We start from the raw sequence: 16,153 nt of genomic DNA, 5'->3' as shown, positions 1-16,153 counted from the left end.
CCCTGAGAAGAGTTTAACTCACAGCCAAGCTATCGTGAGCTTGGAACTTCCTTGTGAGCTCATGGTTAAGCCAAGCCATGAGCTCATGGTTTGCTTATTAGGCCATGGTTAGGCCAGGCCATGAGTCTCAAAATGCAGTTTGCTGCGAGTTCGCAGCAGTCGTTGAAATTTCAGAATGACACAGTCTATCTTGCGAGTTTGATGGCTACTTGAGTATTTTGTGTTCTTTTTTGTGTTCTTAAGTTAACAGTTGGTCTTAAATTTTGGAACTGTTTCAAACTCCTCTACGAAGATTAAATTGGCAGTCAATTAATAATTAATAATCAGACTGCTTTTTCTGGTAGAGATAAAAATTTAGAAGAATAAATATATAAAACGGTAGAAAGATAAAAGGGTAGGTTGGTAACAAAATATCCTTTGAATAGACCTTAAATATATTAAATAAGGATATAATTATGTGTTTTTTCTAATTGAATTCCTTTTTTGTCCGATTTTAAATTGGATATAAATGAGGATACAATTTTTTTTCTAATCAATTAATATGAATTAATTGTAAATTGACTTCCTTAAATATTCATCTTTCTCTTTTCTTGATGAAAAAGTTATAAATGAATAAATAAAAAAAAATAAAAGGATGGATTGGACGAGAATTAGAACTTTTTCTTTGTTTACTCGAAGTAAAATAAACAATAGAATGGATTCGCAATCCACCCAAAATCAGAGGAATAACGTTTCCTTCTGAACTCGCAGCAGCCGTCCAGCCACAAAGAGGGCCGCTTTTGAGTTTTTGGTTTGGTTGTGAGCTCATGGCCTAACTCGTGAACTCGACTGAATAAATCGAAATCGATTAAATAAATCAAAAAAAAAAAGACAAATCTAACCGATGGAATTGTCATCAAAATAAAATTGAATTAATATAAAATCGATTATAGAGTTAATTCATCCAACCTCCGAGTAAACTGGACATAACCGAACTGAACTAAATTTTTCATCAATTCAATTAAAAAACTCACAATCCAAAAGGGGTTCTCTGCAATAGAAATACTCTTAATTTGATGGATTAATCTGACAGCCATACACTTGATATATGTTCAATTTGCTATCAACTCAGGCGAAGAAAATAGTATGTGTTTTTCTTTGTTGTTGTTGTTGTTGCAAAGAACAGCTAGAAAATGACAAGTTTTTTGGGTAGAAATATGCCCAAAATTCTAAGCATTCAATTCACAATACTTACTGGTAGCCTAGTTCAGCATCTGCATAGTCGACCAGTCACCGCAGCCCGGGTTGCAGAAAGAACTCCGGGAACGACACATTCCGCTCGGGGGTAGCCAACTCCACGGGAACTGCATTCCCAGAGCAGTCTGTAGAATTCTTTGATAATATTTCTCTCACAGTGTGATCTCCGCTAACTCGATGCCCTGAGCTTTGTTCAATCTCGATGGCTCCTTGGATCTCCTTGAGCACCTCTGTCATTGGAGGCCTTTGAGATCCATGAAGTTTGACACACATGATTGATATCTCAGCAATTTTCCACATCGCCTGCAGATTAAAGTCATCTTGCAATGAGGGATCGATGATGGCCTCAAGATTGCCACTCTCGATGTACGATTTTGCCTGCCAAATTATAGTGTAATGTCACAAAACAAGCAATCAGAAACTCAGAACCTAATCATGTGAAAGCAAGTCATTGCGCGGTAATGAACTAACCCATGGGACAATGTTGCGGCAGTTCAGGCCAAAACTTTCATTAGAAATCGGTTCTTGGCCTGAAATCAGCTCCAGAAGAATAATACCAAAACTGTAAACATCGCTCTTTTCCGTTAGTTGTTGAGAAATGTAGTACCTGTACATGTTGGAAAATAATTAAGTTTTGAGAAAATGCATTTCTGTGAGAAAATAAGAGTAATATGACATGCACATTTGCTCCTACAAGTGATCGTTCTGGTACTAAAAGTATAATTTAAGGGCTTAGGGTCATACTCGGGATCAAGATATCCAACCGTGCCCCTGACTCTGCTTGAAACATGGGAGCCATCTACTGCTGGTTTAGAGAGGCCAAAATCTGAGACCTTCGCTCGCATCTTCTTGTCCAGGAGAATATTGCTACTCTTGAGATCCCTATGTATAATGGTTGGAGAACAGCCCGTATGTAGGTACTCAATCCCTGAGTTCCCTCAAGTGCGAGATGATTGTTTAGATTTGATGGTAAATTGCAGTTGTGAAAATGAGAATACTAATTGAATTGAATTATAACCTTTGGCAGCATCCTCTGCAATCTGAAGGCGATTAATCCAACTAAGAGTTCTTTCACGAGTTAAGGGTCCTACAAAACATGGGAGCAAATTTCATGCACAACGAAAGTTGATTCTACAATAAAGGAATGAGATGTACAACCTCGAAGGTGCTCTTTCAGATTGCCATTATGCATGAATTCATAGACAAGGATGTTGGTTCCATCCTGCTGGCTGTACCCAAGAAATGTTACTAGATTCCTGTGATGGATTCTCGAAAGCAAAGTTACCTGAAAGAATTTGTAACTTCACTCGGATGATATATTTTTTAACAGCTCAAAACCAGAAAAGAAAATTAGATAATTTCTTAAATAACTTGATAGAAGTTTAGAATGTTTATACATCTTGACAAGTTGAATGACAGAACAAAGAGTTACCTCATTTATGAACTCGCGGATTCCCTGATAGGAATCGTTATTAAGCACTTTAACTGCAATTTCTTTCCCGTCCATCATCTTACCATAATAAACTATCCCAAAACCTCCAGAACCAATTCGTTTTTCAAACTTTCCAGTTGCATGTTCAATTTCAGACAATGGAAATCTATGGGCTGTTTCAGCAGAAACTTCACTGAAGAAAGTACCCAACTTTTGCACGGGTTGGACATTCGTGTTGTTGTCTGGAAAGATCAAAAAGAATTCAGATAATTATATGATGCTTACCATCTTAGAGGTTAGTTTACCTAGAAGCAAAATGATGGAACTCTCTATATGTAATTTTGTGATCCTTTCTCTCACTCTTCCTAATCTAATCGAACACAACCTAAAGTTATGACAGATAACTCCCAATGTACCTTCAGACACATTCTTCTTCGATTTTCGGACAAATAAGCAGCATATCAGAACCACCATTAGTAACAAACATGCTCCGAGTACAGAGAAAACGATAATTACAACATGATTGAAGCCTTTGCTTTCCTTGTGTAGGTCTTTGTTCCCAGAGTAGCTAATGACAGACAAAACAAGAACAGAAATCAGTTTTAATCTATCAATCCAAATTATCCAAAGAGTTTGTAACACAAGAAGCAATAAAGATTACATCATGTAAGGAAAACACGAGGAAAGGAAGATGAATTCTTAAAGTCTCCAACTTCTCCGTTCTTACTAAATCATCATACAATAAAATTTCAAAGGATTCAAGCTAAAGTGCTTAACAATTAGAGTTAATAATGACCAATTGACCAGTTGAATTATAAATCCAGCATTTATTGTATCCTTTTCTTTAAGATATTCAGTGAATCATTAGTATACCTTTATAAAATATGTTAAAATACAAAGGAGATCCTGATGTGTATGAGGATCCTGCCAAGGTAGAACTTTCTTTATTCCTGCAGTGGGCAAGTTGTAGCTGGGCAATTTTACCAATGCAACAAAGCTAGCCCACAAAATGTGACAAAAGAACTTAGAAAATGGCATTCCACTAGAGGTCTATATATTGATCTCTTTTTCTTTTAGATACTATATGTCGACAATTTATATCATCACTTGTGCAATAGTTCAAAGCATGGTTTGAAATTTTATACCATGTTGGATGAAATAGTCGAAATATATTGTTCCAACAAATCACCGAAACTCAATACCACTCGGCATCAAAGTTCAAAATTTTAAGTCATGCCGTAGTTTCGATATTTGATCGAAAAAAAATACTATTTTAGTATTATAATAATGCTGACGCTTTGATGCATGATACTAGAAATAGATTGGAAGTTAAACTAGGAAGGAGATGAAGTAAAGGAAGATGACATTGCCTGCGTTAAGTGTTATTGAATTTCAATTACTAGAATGATATATTTTGTCCGTCACCTGACATGGAACAAAATTTAAAACCATACTTGGTACAAACAATATCTCTTTCCTATACTTTATCTCCTTTCTTCTTCAATTCCAATCTATTACTAGCACCATGCATCAAAATATTGGCACAATACTAAAATAATATCAATCCAGTCAAATACAAAACTTCGACACAACTCAAGATTCTGAACCTTGATTAAAAGAAACACTTAAAATTTCATTTGGAGTCGAAGTTCCAGCCTTCGACTAAGATAAAGTGGTATTTGTTTAATGTTGACGTGAAATCCCACCTTACAAAACCCTCAATGGACCTCACAAAACCCTTGTTATTGATATCTTGTAACGGAAGACTTGCGGCTCTAAGGAAGGCTCACAGAGTTGAGGAAGATGTTTGTCCTTCTTATTTTGCATCACGCCTCATCATGCCTTCAATGGCATCTTGCTAGACTAAGGAACACATAGTGGCTCTCCTTCACCTATATTAGGGTATTGACATGTTTCTTGTGTCAGTCGATGGGCATAGTAACTTTCGCATGTGACGACTAGGGTGTAATGAGATTTAAAGCCTTAGTTTAAAGGAGTGAAGAAAGAAAATGATACCTAAGAAAAGAAACAAAGCATACATCTATATGTACTATATAATATTTAGTCCCCCAGCAACTATGTTACCATTGTCATCCTTCTTGCTAATTGAATAGACAATATCTTGAAAGAAGAAAGAAAACACTTAGACTAGATAACCAAATGGACATAATACCTACTCGATGATGATATTCTTCTCCAGAATTGCCTTTGGTACCACTCCAATCAATTGATTATTTTGCACATACCTGCTAATTACAAGTTCTGAAGAGTTCTTAAAAGTGATATTACAAACATAAAAGAGGTCAGATGCAAGTTATTGAGAATAACCACAATCCCACCACCCTGTTCTACCTACTCGATTACTAAATTTAGCTTGAGTTGTAAAACTTACAGTTCTTCTAGACTTTGTAGGCTTGCAAAGGACAAGGGCAATGAGCCAGTCAATTCATTGTTCTCAAGGTGACTATACAAAATGGAGGGAAAAAGAAAAAAGAAAAACCAGTCAGTGTCAATAGAGAAAAAGAAAATACAGAAACATTTTTTTTCTTACATCCTTTTCAGGTTGATGCATGCGCTAAAATCAGGTATTGGCCCAGTAAATGAGTTGCCATCAAGTCTTCTGTAGTTGAAGAATTTTTTGTTACAATTAGACTGATAGAAAATAAATTACCATACGCAAATTATATCATTAGATCTTACATCTCAACCAGGCCTGATAGTTTTGTCAGTTCTGTGGGAATATTTCCTGTTATGTTCATCTCCGACAAAGAGCTGTAAAACATGTTATATCCATTTATTCCCAATGAATAACCAACATACAAAAGGAAATAAATAAATGTTTGACGTTTATACATGGAAATTATTTTCGGTTGTGAATCTGAGCTGCAATTCACCCAGGTCCATGATGCTGGTAAACATGGATCGCCGCCTTCCTGTGCCCAGTTAGCCAATGGGTAGTGTGAAACAAAATTGGCCATGAGAGTTGCTGCAAACTCATCAGATGAATACATCATACTTTCAAGCTTGTTTTATTCTGATAATCGCAATCTTGGCAATGAAGTAAGAGGAGTTACCATCTTGAGAGCCAAAATTTATCTGTTGGTACTTATAGATCTCCATAGCATTCAAAATTGGTCCTCTGGATGAATCATTTGTTTTCCTGAACCCAAAAGAAAAGACAAATGGGAGGGAAACATTGGTGTACCCAGGTTCATAGAGCCGATATTTCCCTTGAGCATTCTCTTGGACATTAACAGTGGCCTTACTATATGATGGCATGCCTGGAACTACTAGCTTAAATTTCCTTGTCTTGTCAGAAGCAAGCTCTTCAATTTCAGCAAAGTATGAGAATGCCCAACCATTTGCAGGAAAACCATCTAAATCAAGGCGGTAAGTCAAGGATCCATTTTGACCCACAACAGCTGTTTGCATCACCTTTTCAGGTGGCATTTCTCCTGTACTAACATCTATGGGCATTGTTGTTGACACTATTTCAGTTCCAGGAGCAACATCAACAAGAAAGTTCGCCCTCCTCTTAGCATCTGATTCCCATATTCTATCAAATGGATCATCAGGATATCTGTCGACCACAAAGTTCCATTAGACCAGGTTTGGTTGGCAAGTCTATGCTTCCAGATTTGTATGGAATTTATTTCTGATATATGAAATGGAATTCAATAAAGGAATACATAATACATTTCTTCATGGCAACATAGACTGTGAGTATGCATGTAATTCAGGTCTTTGAGGTGTTGCAAAATCATAAATAAAACTAGAACTGTGATTAAACACTACACATATTTAAACATTTCCATTTCATAGTGTATGAACAGTTTTATGATTCTCCTGGTAGTGTCTTGTAGAAAATTAAGTTCCAACACCAACTAGTCATTGCATCCAACTAGAAAACAAAAATGGCAAACTTGCAATGGCTGAAGCATCACATTTATTAATTCATATTGCTACAAATACACAGGCTTTATTGAATAATAATAATCATGGTCTAAAATGGTAGATATAATAAGTACCTTACTGAATCATTGCTCCCTGCACCAAAATTTATTCTTGCTGACAAACTGAGAAAGAAGTCAGTTTCATATGTAGTATAATAGAGTGAACCATTAAATTGACGAAGTTCAAGCGTAGAGATAAATGGTTGCCCTGTACTAGCATTAGATAAACAAACACTAATTGTTGGAGAAGAGGTCAATAGAACTAGCTCTTCAATTTCTATATTTGCAGCATCTGATATCACAATGGTTGCCCAATATGTTGCCCCAAGATAAATATCAAATTTTGGATAAACATTACTTTGATCAAAGTTTCCATACAAGAAAGTTGCTCTCACAAGGTATCGTGTCCGAGTCTTCACATTCAATGTATAGCAGTACTTATTGCTGTTTGCAGGGAAGTATCTAACATTCATATATTGCTTCCTGCTCTCACCGGGGATGGCTATCCTGGCAGTTTGACCATGCAGCATATTACTATCAGAAATCCATTCGAGTCCAGTATCATCTGTGTACTCATATGCACCTCCACAATCCAAACTTATAAAACCTGGAAAGCAGGGAAAAAGGAAAAAAAAACAAAATCATTTGAATAATGATTCTCAAAGGGCAGCTTATGTAGGAAGCCTGCACTGAGTTATATATGTTCCTCAGCCACCTATATCAATCTCAACCACTTACCTTTCCAGGTCAACATGGCAAGAAACAAATACAATAAATATCATGAAATCATCGGAATGAGAAAAAAATTGTGCAACAGCATACAAAAGATCAAATATGGTTCCACAGTTCAACTCACTCAAAATAGAATCACTGAGCCCAGCTAACTTGCTTTTAAAAAGTCCTAAAATGATTTTACCAATTAGTAAAGTATTAGCAAACAAAGGATATCATAGTTACTCCATTCTGAAAAAGGTTGCAACGTTTGAAAATGAGCAAAAGGCCAGCAAGCTTCTCAATGTATTTTGATTGTTGGAAAGGTGTTAACGCAGTAAACTGTCTTGAATTTGCCCAGAAAAATACATTCTGACTGAAAAGGTCTTGATTGAAAATGCTTTCATAACCTATAAATCTTGAGCCACACTCAAATTCAAATTAAAGATAACATGCTTAGACAAGAACCTTAAATAGACACAGGTTTCTTCACACAGCTCAATTTTGAACCTAGAACTTCCTGCTTCAAGATGAAGCAAGTTCAGTTGGCACCTTGTTTCTACAGCTTATTTCACAGTAACAGTCCAGGTTAACATTGAACAGGAAAAATAAATCTCAAATATGGAAATTTGCAACACCTTTAACACGTCTAATGTCAGGAAGCAGCCGGTTCACAAGATTATCTATCTAAAAGGAGATACTTGCGCATAAGGATTAAAAGAATTCAAACTTTTACTAGAGGCATATGGAGAAACATATCCACACATCCACTTATGAGGCCGACCTCTGATCAAGAGTGATAGGAGAAATCCAATTAAAAGACTTATCCATCAAGATTTTATTTTATTTTTTACGAATAAAAAACAATAAATCCGGGCCAGTCGATCCGAGCTACAAGGAGCGTATCCACACAGATCACTTAAATCAAAACGACCTCAGCTCAAATGAAATAGAGCAAAAAAAATAAACAAGGAAGTTAATAAAAAAATCAGCAACAACAAGCACACCATGATTGTAACACAGAACCAAGGAGTTAAGTTACCTGGTATCTGAGCTGTGGATGAGGAGAAGCGGAGAAGGAGGTGAAAGACGAAGACCTGCAGAAGCACGATAGTCTCCATTTCCTTTCCTCTCAGATCAAGGAACACACTACTACCTCAGCATCCCACAACGAATTCAATACGCACGATCACTTTCCCGGCCGGAGGGGGAAGAAAAGTTGGCGCGCGGTGCGAATCATGGCGAGCACTCCACCACCGCCATCATTGCGAGCCATGGAGTCCTGCCACCATACGGCGAGCGAGAAAGCGAGATCGGGGAGGGATTTCAGGCGATCGGCGGAGCGGAAAGGGAAAGGCAGACAAAGGAAGAGCTCTGGACTGGAAAGCGAGAGCAACGAAGAGAGAGAGAGAGAGACCGCTAGTGCGATGAAGCGGTAGTGTGAAAGAAAAGAAGGAAAGAATAAGAGAGAGTATTATAATTCAGGGGCCCACAAGAGGGTGATGGTGGGGCTCCAACAAATTAAATATGGGCCCATTCGGCCCATACTGAACTGGTTGTATTGCAATAATTTTGAACCCCACAATAAATGATATATTGGTGAGTATCCTTATATAAAAATATTATATTTTATCCTTTTATTATTATTTATATTTAAATAAATTTTATTTTATTTTATTATTATTAATCTCTCTCTCTTCTGGAATTAATCTCTCTCTCATCTATATCATCTTAAATATCTTTTAGAATTTTTCCTCAACATTAAAATCTTAATTTTTTTTTCTTGAACATCGGTAGGTTTTCATATAAGAAAAGTTAAACTAAAAGCATTTTGATTTAGTTTCACTTTAAAGTAAATATAAATCATTAATAATAATAAATTTTAAAAATTTATTTAGATTACTAATTATTATTTATTATAATTTGAAATTTTTATAGAAATTATATAAAAATTTTAAATTAAATTATGTATTTTCAAAATTTTAAATTACACATTAAAATAATTTTTTGATAATAAAAATTTTAATCCATTTTATTTCATTATTACATAGACAAGTTCTGTTTTATCTATGTTTATTATATTTTAAATGATTAAATTAAAATAATATTTAATATCGCCAGCTTTATATATATGATCATGATCATGTGTTCCACTAAAAAAACAAAAGAAAAGGTAAAAGATTCCTCAAGCATGATATAAAGTTAAGGCTCCTTCGAAGTGAAGCTAAATCCTTCGAAGTTAAGACTCCATCTATATAATTATTTTTTACTAAATTAAATTTTAAATTACAAATAGATTTATTAAATTAATCTTAAAAAATTAAATTCTAAAAAAATTAATACCTTGAACATCATTTTTATTTTTTATTTACATTTTAAATATTTTTATAATTTTATATTATTTAATTTTATTATTATTTTTAGTTTGATGAACTTAAGTTAATTAGGACACAATTATTATGAGTTAATCTTGTCCAAGCTCACGCCATGTTAGTAAAGTTGACATCTTAGCTTATGTTCGATTAAAACGGTTAGATGAGATCTATGGTAGGGCGGATCAGCCCATTAATATATTCATCATCTGGTAGAATGGAATGGACCGGCTCATCATCTTGGTAAAAAATTTCTAATCCAAGATGAGTTCCAAGTTAGATGGGTTTGTTTATAAAAAAAATAAAAAAACATAAAAAATTTCTTACAATTAAACTCTTTCATAAATAAATATTTTTAAAAATTTTTAATATAATTTTTAATTCTCAATTTCACATTTATACATATTAATCAATGCAATTGACATATTCATAATTTCATAATAAAATAAATATATCACTATAAAACTATCATTCATAATTTAATTTTTAAATTCTTCTCCTTTTGCAATTTGAGCCCGCTGTGAGCCAACCTGTCTAGATTCATAATCCATGTAGACTAATATGTTTATATTTATTTTTAAATATATTGACAAAATTTCTATTTAACTCACATAAATTATTTAGTGAAATGGGCCAACTAGCTAATCTAAATTAACTACTCTATCCTTTATAAAAAAATTGATAATCTCAACTAGTCCTAGGGTGACCGATCTAATCCCACGGAAGTTTTTCACTGGCTATCAGAGTAAATCAGGAAGCGCACGCAACGACCAACCCAGACGCCAACATCCTTTGATTGCGTTCTCCATTTAGAAAAAAATTTCTACAAATACGTCGTAGTTGAAATCGAACTACAAGTATCTGAGTGATAATCTGAATGTCCTACTGCAGCACCATTGCCCCGGGAACAACGACTCTATGCTTTATAACTCATGATATGAATATTGTTCCGGTTCCTTACCGACGACAGCTGAATCACCGGACAGAGGGGAGGCCGCGCCACCCGATATTTCCACGGCGGAAGAGAAAGGACCTGCAAGAGGGGTACTAACCGCACGGATTAGCTGGGCGCCGGGGATCCCGGCGTGGCCACTCCGACACTCAAGTCAGATAAGGGGAATGCAAGTGTGTCTGGGGGATTCAAGATGAGTGGAACGTCGTACCTGGGGGTTTATATAGGGCAAGGGGGAGCGATACCTTCGGATCTAGCTAGCTGCCTGTGATTGGAGGAGATGGCGGACTCGCTGGGTCATTTGCGTGACGGATTCCGCAGATCGGATGGCTTATCTGCGTAACTTATCTTCTTTGAAGGGTTGTGATCACACAGGACCACGTGCGCAAACCGAGTGTGCAAACCGCCTCCTTTAGATAAGTTATATGCAGAGGCAGGTGCATCGATCCGTTGATATCATCTCCGCGTCGAGAATGGCCGATATGTACGGTTGAGATGCATGGATGCACGGTGTCTCAACCGTGATGATGAGATGAGCTCGGTCTGTCCCGAGCTTTCTGCTTGCTTGGTTATTGAAGGACTCATTACGGGATTCCTACCCTGGGGTAGGCCTATGATATCCCGAATAGGCGATGAGGTCGGCTTACGATGCGGCGACCAGATCATGAGGTCGACTTGCGATGCGGCGACCAGGTCATGAGGTCTGCTAATTTATATCTTCGGTGGCTACGCGGTATTCTTCAGCTGCATTGGTGAGGAGTGCTCGGTCTGTCCCGAGCTCAATACCTGCTCCGTTACTGTGGGACTTAGTAAGGGGTCTTTACTCTGAGATAGGCGTCTGGTGTTGTGACCGTGACATGAGGTCGGCGTATGCCAATGAGGTCAATCTATGAGGTCGGCCTCAGGGCGCCATTCTCCTAAGTGGGAATTGCAAGGTATCGGATACCGAGGTCTGGCGAAGCTCGGTTGACGCGATGATATTAGTTCCTACCTGACTCACAGGTGGGCTAGAGAGTGTTATGCGTGTCCGAGCTCATCGTATTCTGCTAGGGAAGATGGCCGATCTGCTGGTGAGATCGGATTATGGGAACTTCTTATGGGAACCTGTGGGCCTGGTTAGGAGAGTTCGGACAGATATGCCGGGCTTGGTTACTGCCGGGGTAACGATCTTTTAATGGGATGGCTGGCTGCCTGTTATAGAGGATCTAAGCTTGGGGCAGCTTGGGGGCCGTGGTAAGCAGGATTTGCGACCTGCTAATGAGGTCGGTTCGTGGAGTATAGGCTTTAGTTGTCACGTGGGATGTTCTCCTGAAATGCGAGGAGCTTATATGGAGTGCGGAGATGTGTGCCGACCTCGCGTCGAGGGGGGGATCCTGTGTGATCATCCTCATTTGAGAAGGTTGGGGAGATTGGCAGGACTTCCTGGTCGTGATCCTAGGGAGGGGCGTACTTTACTGCGACCCTGGGTTTGGCCTGCCTTCTTCTCCCTTACTGTGCCACGTCCTTGTCACGTGTCCTCTGAGGGACCCCCTTTCTCCTACGTGTTTATCCACGTTACTCCATCCGGATCAAATATGTATCATTATCGATTTGAATTAAAGTTTAAACAATTTGAGTCGAACTTGAATTTGAATTTCAATTCAAATCAATATTTTTCAGATTCATTCAATGAGTATTGGCACTCTTATGCTATAATTAAGCAATCTTATTCTACGTGAGATTTCTTTTTTTCACGATTTGATCTAAGACCGTTAATTATTAAATTACACAGCAGTAATTCTTCGTCTAATTATATATACAAATAAAATTGATGATATTAAATATAATCCAATAATTACTTCAACATGGCTGAAGAGAATTAGAGTAGGCGAAGAACTCGCGGTAGGGAAGTCTTTTCTTCGTCTCCAACAGCCAAAACTGTCGCCTCTTGAAGGAGTAGGCATATGTTTGATCGTCGTCGCCGTTGAAAAATAGAAGCATTCCGTTCATTATTCCACCGTCGCAGAGGTAGAAACCGTACAGTCTTTTCCCATATCGCTGGCGATCAGCCACCGCCTCGTCGAACTTGACCCACATCGATCCCTTTAACCGCCTCCACAGTGTGAATTTGCGGGAGCGCCTGTCGTAATGCACCAGGCACAGCCACGGCCTCTTCCCTGCCTCCTCCCAAACCGCCAAGCTGGTTGGGTCGTCCGGCGCGACGGAGTCGGGCGCCGTCAATAAGTCGACGAGCATCGTGGAGGTGTCGATGGCGATGACGCAAGATTTGAAGACGGAGTAGCCGAAGACGGAGTTCTCGAACACCACGAGATTGCTCAGATCCAAGCTGCTCTGCGGCGATATGTCGACTTGCTTGTCCTCGACGATCCACTCTCCGGCCGCCGAGTCGTAGAAGCAGAACTGGTACACGTTGGAGAACCAATAATCTTCTTCCGTGAGCAGGCACACGAGTTGATACTTGCACTTGAGGTGGTCGTCGTCGTCGACGAACTTCACGGCCAACCCCCTCCAAGGCGTTTTGCAGCATTTGTCCGGCCGGGCAGGAATCATCCTCACTTCGTTGCAGGCGGGGTTCACGACGAAGAAGCCGCCGTCGTATTTGCGATAACGGTAGAAGAGGAGGCCGCGGGAGGAAACGACGAGCTCGGCGAAATTGGGGACGGCGAGCTCGAGGAACGACAGCATGAGCGGAGAAAATCCGGCCATGGGGTTTAGAAGGTTGAAGTCTGATTGGTGCTCCCAGCTTTCGTCGACGAAGACTCCGGAGGCGCCGACATTGCGTCGGGATTGCAGTAGGCGGAAGCAGGGGTTAGCGGCGAGGCGGCGGAAAGACTTGGAGAGGAGCTGGAGTTGCAGGATCTTCTTGGCCGGAAGGTAAGAGAAGATCTCGAGCAAGAGATCGTGGGGAAGAAGTCCACCTTCATATTTTTCCCCTTTTCCGGCGACAATATCGGTAGCCATAACCGGCGATGCATGGCGGTGGCGACCAATCCTAATATATATAGATTCCTAAACAAACTAAATTAGTTTTTTTTTTGTAATTTTTTTCTGACCGGATCAAAATTTATTTTTGATTTGGAATTGATCGTAGTTTTCTCAACCGATAAATTAAATTTCCAAAAATAATTTTGGATTAACATCAGAAAATAATTTCCAAACTAAATTTAATTTCTAAACTACAAAACATATACAGAAAATAAAATAATACAAATTATATGTATGTATATATATATATATATATATATATGCGCGCGATTGTCCACGCCATCTAATTTTTTTTAATTTTTAATTGATTTTTTAAATTTATGATTCAGTTATTTAAAATTTTATTTTTAATATTTAAGAAATTTATTATTTAAAGTCAGATTTAATAGCAAATAATGTTATATAAGAAAATGGATAAAAAAAAATTTTAAAATAAAAAATTTTAAATGCTCTCGAGCAGGTGCTTACACCTGTAAATATGTGGCCCGACCACCACTTGCACGTGCACTATGGGCGTTTTATTACTTTGCAATCTAAGAGTCGCACGCAATTTGGATAATGCGATCAAATCAATTCATTGGATCTAGAATAATATAATTCAACCTAAATTTCTATAATTAACATAAATAAAATTTCACTGAAATCCTCGTTCCTTATCACTTCCGTAAGCACTTATAAATAATATTAGAATAGGTTAAAAAAACTTGACAAACACTTATCACTGACTTCGACTAGCAAAATAAATTAGAGTAGTTTAGGAACTTGCTGAATTTAAATACCAAAATATATATACTTTTTAGAGGAGCAAGATCTTTTTTTAAAAAATTATAATAATTTGTTTCAAAATAAATTTTTAAATAAAATATCAATACTCTACTTAAATATTTTTATAATTTATCATAACTTAATATTTTTTTAATTTTTATATACAAATGTAAGAATTACCTACAATAAGTTATATAGTTGTCCTTTGGATGTTGGAACAGAGGCACTTTTGTGGACTATTTTAAAAATAGATTGTGCACTTTTTGAGAACAGATCAAGGATGCACAAGAGCATCTATTTTTCAAATATCCATCTATTGAAGAGTTGTGGACGAGGATCAAAGGATGACTTTGACGCATTAGGAGATTGCCCACCTATAGGCAGATGCTCTAAGTCTTCGAACATCATTGTCGAGGGATTAGGGTCTTGACTAAAACTAGTCACCTAGCCATGAAATCTATGATACACCATGTGTGGATGACTAAGAATTGTAGTATTTTTGAAGAGGAATGGTGTGTGATTCCACAAGTCGATGTCATTAAGTAATAAATTATCGTCCTCCAGGACTATGATTTTGAGTACTAATTTACATGCATAGTAGGCTATATAAATGTGGATGTATGCCCACGTGGGGTATATGGGTGAGTACATATGGGAGATCATGAGTTATTCCATGATCCCACTACTTACACCATGATCTCCACTCTTGATTCCTCCCCCTCCCCCTATAAATACTTGTGAGAAGTATTGTAGAGGCATTGCATTGAGAATGCAGTGAGAAGAGGCTAGAGGGTTGAGACGTTGTGAAGCCGCGGTGATAGTTCGAGTTCTTATGACTATCACTTCGATTGCGAGTTGTTGGAGTTCGCATTCCATAATTTCCGGAATCAAACGACAAGAGGTATACTTCTTTTAAAATTCTGCAAATACATATATGTTCGTTTGATTCCAACAATAAACAAATAGAATAAGAGAATTTGTTGTGAAAAGGAACAAAGAAAAACTAAGGAAGTTGAATAAAAGATGATAAAAAAAATGAATCTTGAGATAATTCTAGGGTTTTAATTTTATCACGATGAATCATTAACAATTTGGTTGTGATTCTTTCTCTTACCTCAATGATAGATTTGCTCGAAGTGAGTTGTTCTAAGGTAATCGATGTGTCTATGGGAAGAAAAAGAAAAGAAAGAAAACAACTGATGTGTTTGTCCAAACATGACTCCTACTTTCGTAGTAGCCGTATTAGAGAGATTGCTTTCTCAAAGAGGTTTCTAGCTATCACGATGCTCCACGATCCCCTAGACTGTTATCCCTTACTTCATGAGGCTAAATCAGGTTAATCCTTTATGCTCTATAATATCCCATGTAAACCTCAAGAGAGTTTAAATTACTTTTGCACTTAAACCTTTAAGTTCAATATATAGACTTGAGATTAGAGTTCATTGTTAAGTTCTTTCCCTAATCTCTATCAAATACAACATATCTTAAATGTTAGATACGAGATCAAGGTTTGCCCCCGGTCATTCTTAGAGGAAACACTATCTTAAACTTTAATCATTCAAACAATACGTGAATACATTAAGAATACTAGATTGAATCAAAAATCTATGTCATAGATAAAAGAGAGAAATCATAATTATGAATTTAACATCGGATTACTCCCTAATCGTAAGATAAAACTACTCAGAAATATCAGTCATCGACATCGTTGCTTCTTATCTTCAATACAACCTCCTCCTCGATCCTC

General features: G+C 37.4%; 2 protein-coding genes across 4 annotated transcripts; both read right to left on the bottom strand.

Annotated features, from left to right (window-relative positions):
* Window positions 1–1,140: 1,140 nt before the first annotated feature.
* LOC141827614 (putative LRR receptor-like serine/threonine-protein kinase At1g67720) lies at window positions 1,141–8,754 on the bottom strand. Of its 3 annotated transcripts, none has more exons than XM_074714902.1 (15): window positions 8,375–8,754; window positions 6,697–7,228; window positions 5,743–6,248; window positions 5,522–5,654; window positions 5,369–5,440; window positions 5,220–5,288; window positions 5,061–5,132; window positions 4,846–4,914; window positions 3,085–3,236; window positions 2,669–2,910; window positions 2,395–2,521; window positions 2,255–2,323; window positions 1,981–2,164; window positions 1,708–1,843; window positions 1,141–1,614 (listed from the first exon to the last, which is right to left on the bottom strand). In XM_074714902.1, exons 1-15 carry the CDS (start codon window positions 8,451–8,453, stop codon window positions 1,270–1,272), a joined length of 2,787 nt encoding a protein of 928 aa, XP_074571003.1. In that variant the 5' UTR covers window positions 8,454–8,754; the 3' UTR covers window positions 1,141–1,269. The 3 variants fall into 3 exon arrangements, with proteins under 3 accessions (XP_074571003.1, XP_074571004.1, XP_074571005.1); XM_074714903.1 differs by having other exon boundaries at window positions 5,220–5,285; XM_074714904.1 differs by lacking the exon at window positions 8,375–8,754 and adding an exon at window positions 7,971–8,089.
* A 3,741-nt stretch (window positions 8,755–12,495) lies between these two features.
* LOC141826937 (F-box protein At5g07610-like) lies at window positions 12,496–13,617 on the bottom strand. Its single transcript, XM_074714253.1, has one exon. It carries the CDS (start codon window positions 13,615–13,617, stop codon window positions 12,496–12,498), a length of 1,122 nt encoding a protein of 373 aa, XP_074570354.1.
* Window positions 13,618–16,153: the final 2,536 nt, after the last annotated feature.

The sequence above is a fragment of the Curcuma longa genome, chromosome 4 (genome assembly GCF_044706935.1).
Source record: "Curcuma longa cultivar G26 ecotype Majalengka, Jawa Barat chromosome 4, ITB_CL_G26_1.1, whole genome shotgun sequence".
Taxonomy (NCBI): domain Eukaryota; kingdom Viridiplantae; phylum Streptophyta; class Magnoliopsida; order Zingiberales; family Zingiberaceae; genus Curcuma; species Curcuma longa.
Note: the sequence above shows the minus strand (reverse complement) of the source record. Positions and strands in the feature narration are given on the sequence as shown.

What these genes read in the sequence shown, in the direction of transcription:
- LOC141827614 (XM_074714902.1), bottom strand. Translation starts at nt 8,453, where the DNA reads ATGGAGACTATCGTGCTTCTGCAGGTCTTCGTCTTTCACCTCCTTCTC. An exon ending in GGGAGCAATGATTCAGTAAG is followed by an intron (nt 6,249 to 6,696) that starts GTACTTATTATA and finishes TGTGGTCGACAG; the next exon opens with ATATCCTGATGATCCATTTG. An exon ending in GAGAAGAATATCATCATCGA is followed by an intron (nt 3,237 to 4,845) that starts GTAGGTATTATG and finishes GTCTGTCATTAG; the next exon opens with CTACTCTGGGAACAAAGACC.
- LOC141826937 (XM_074714253.1), bottom strand. Translation starts at nt 13,617, where the DNA reads ATGGCTACCGATATTGTCGCCGGAAAAGGGGAAAAATATGAAGGTGGA.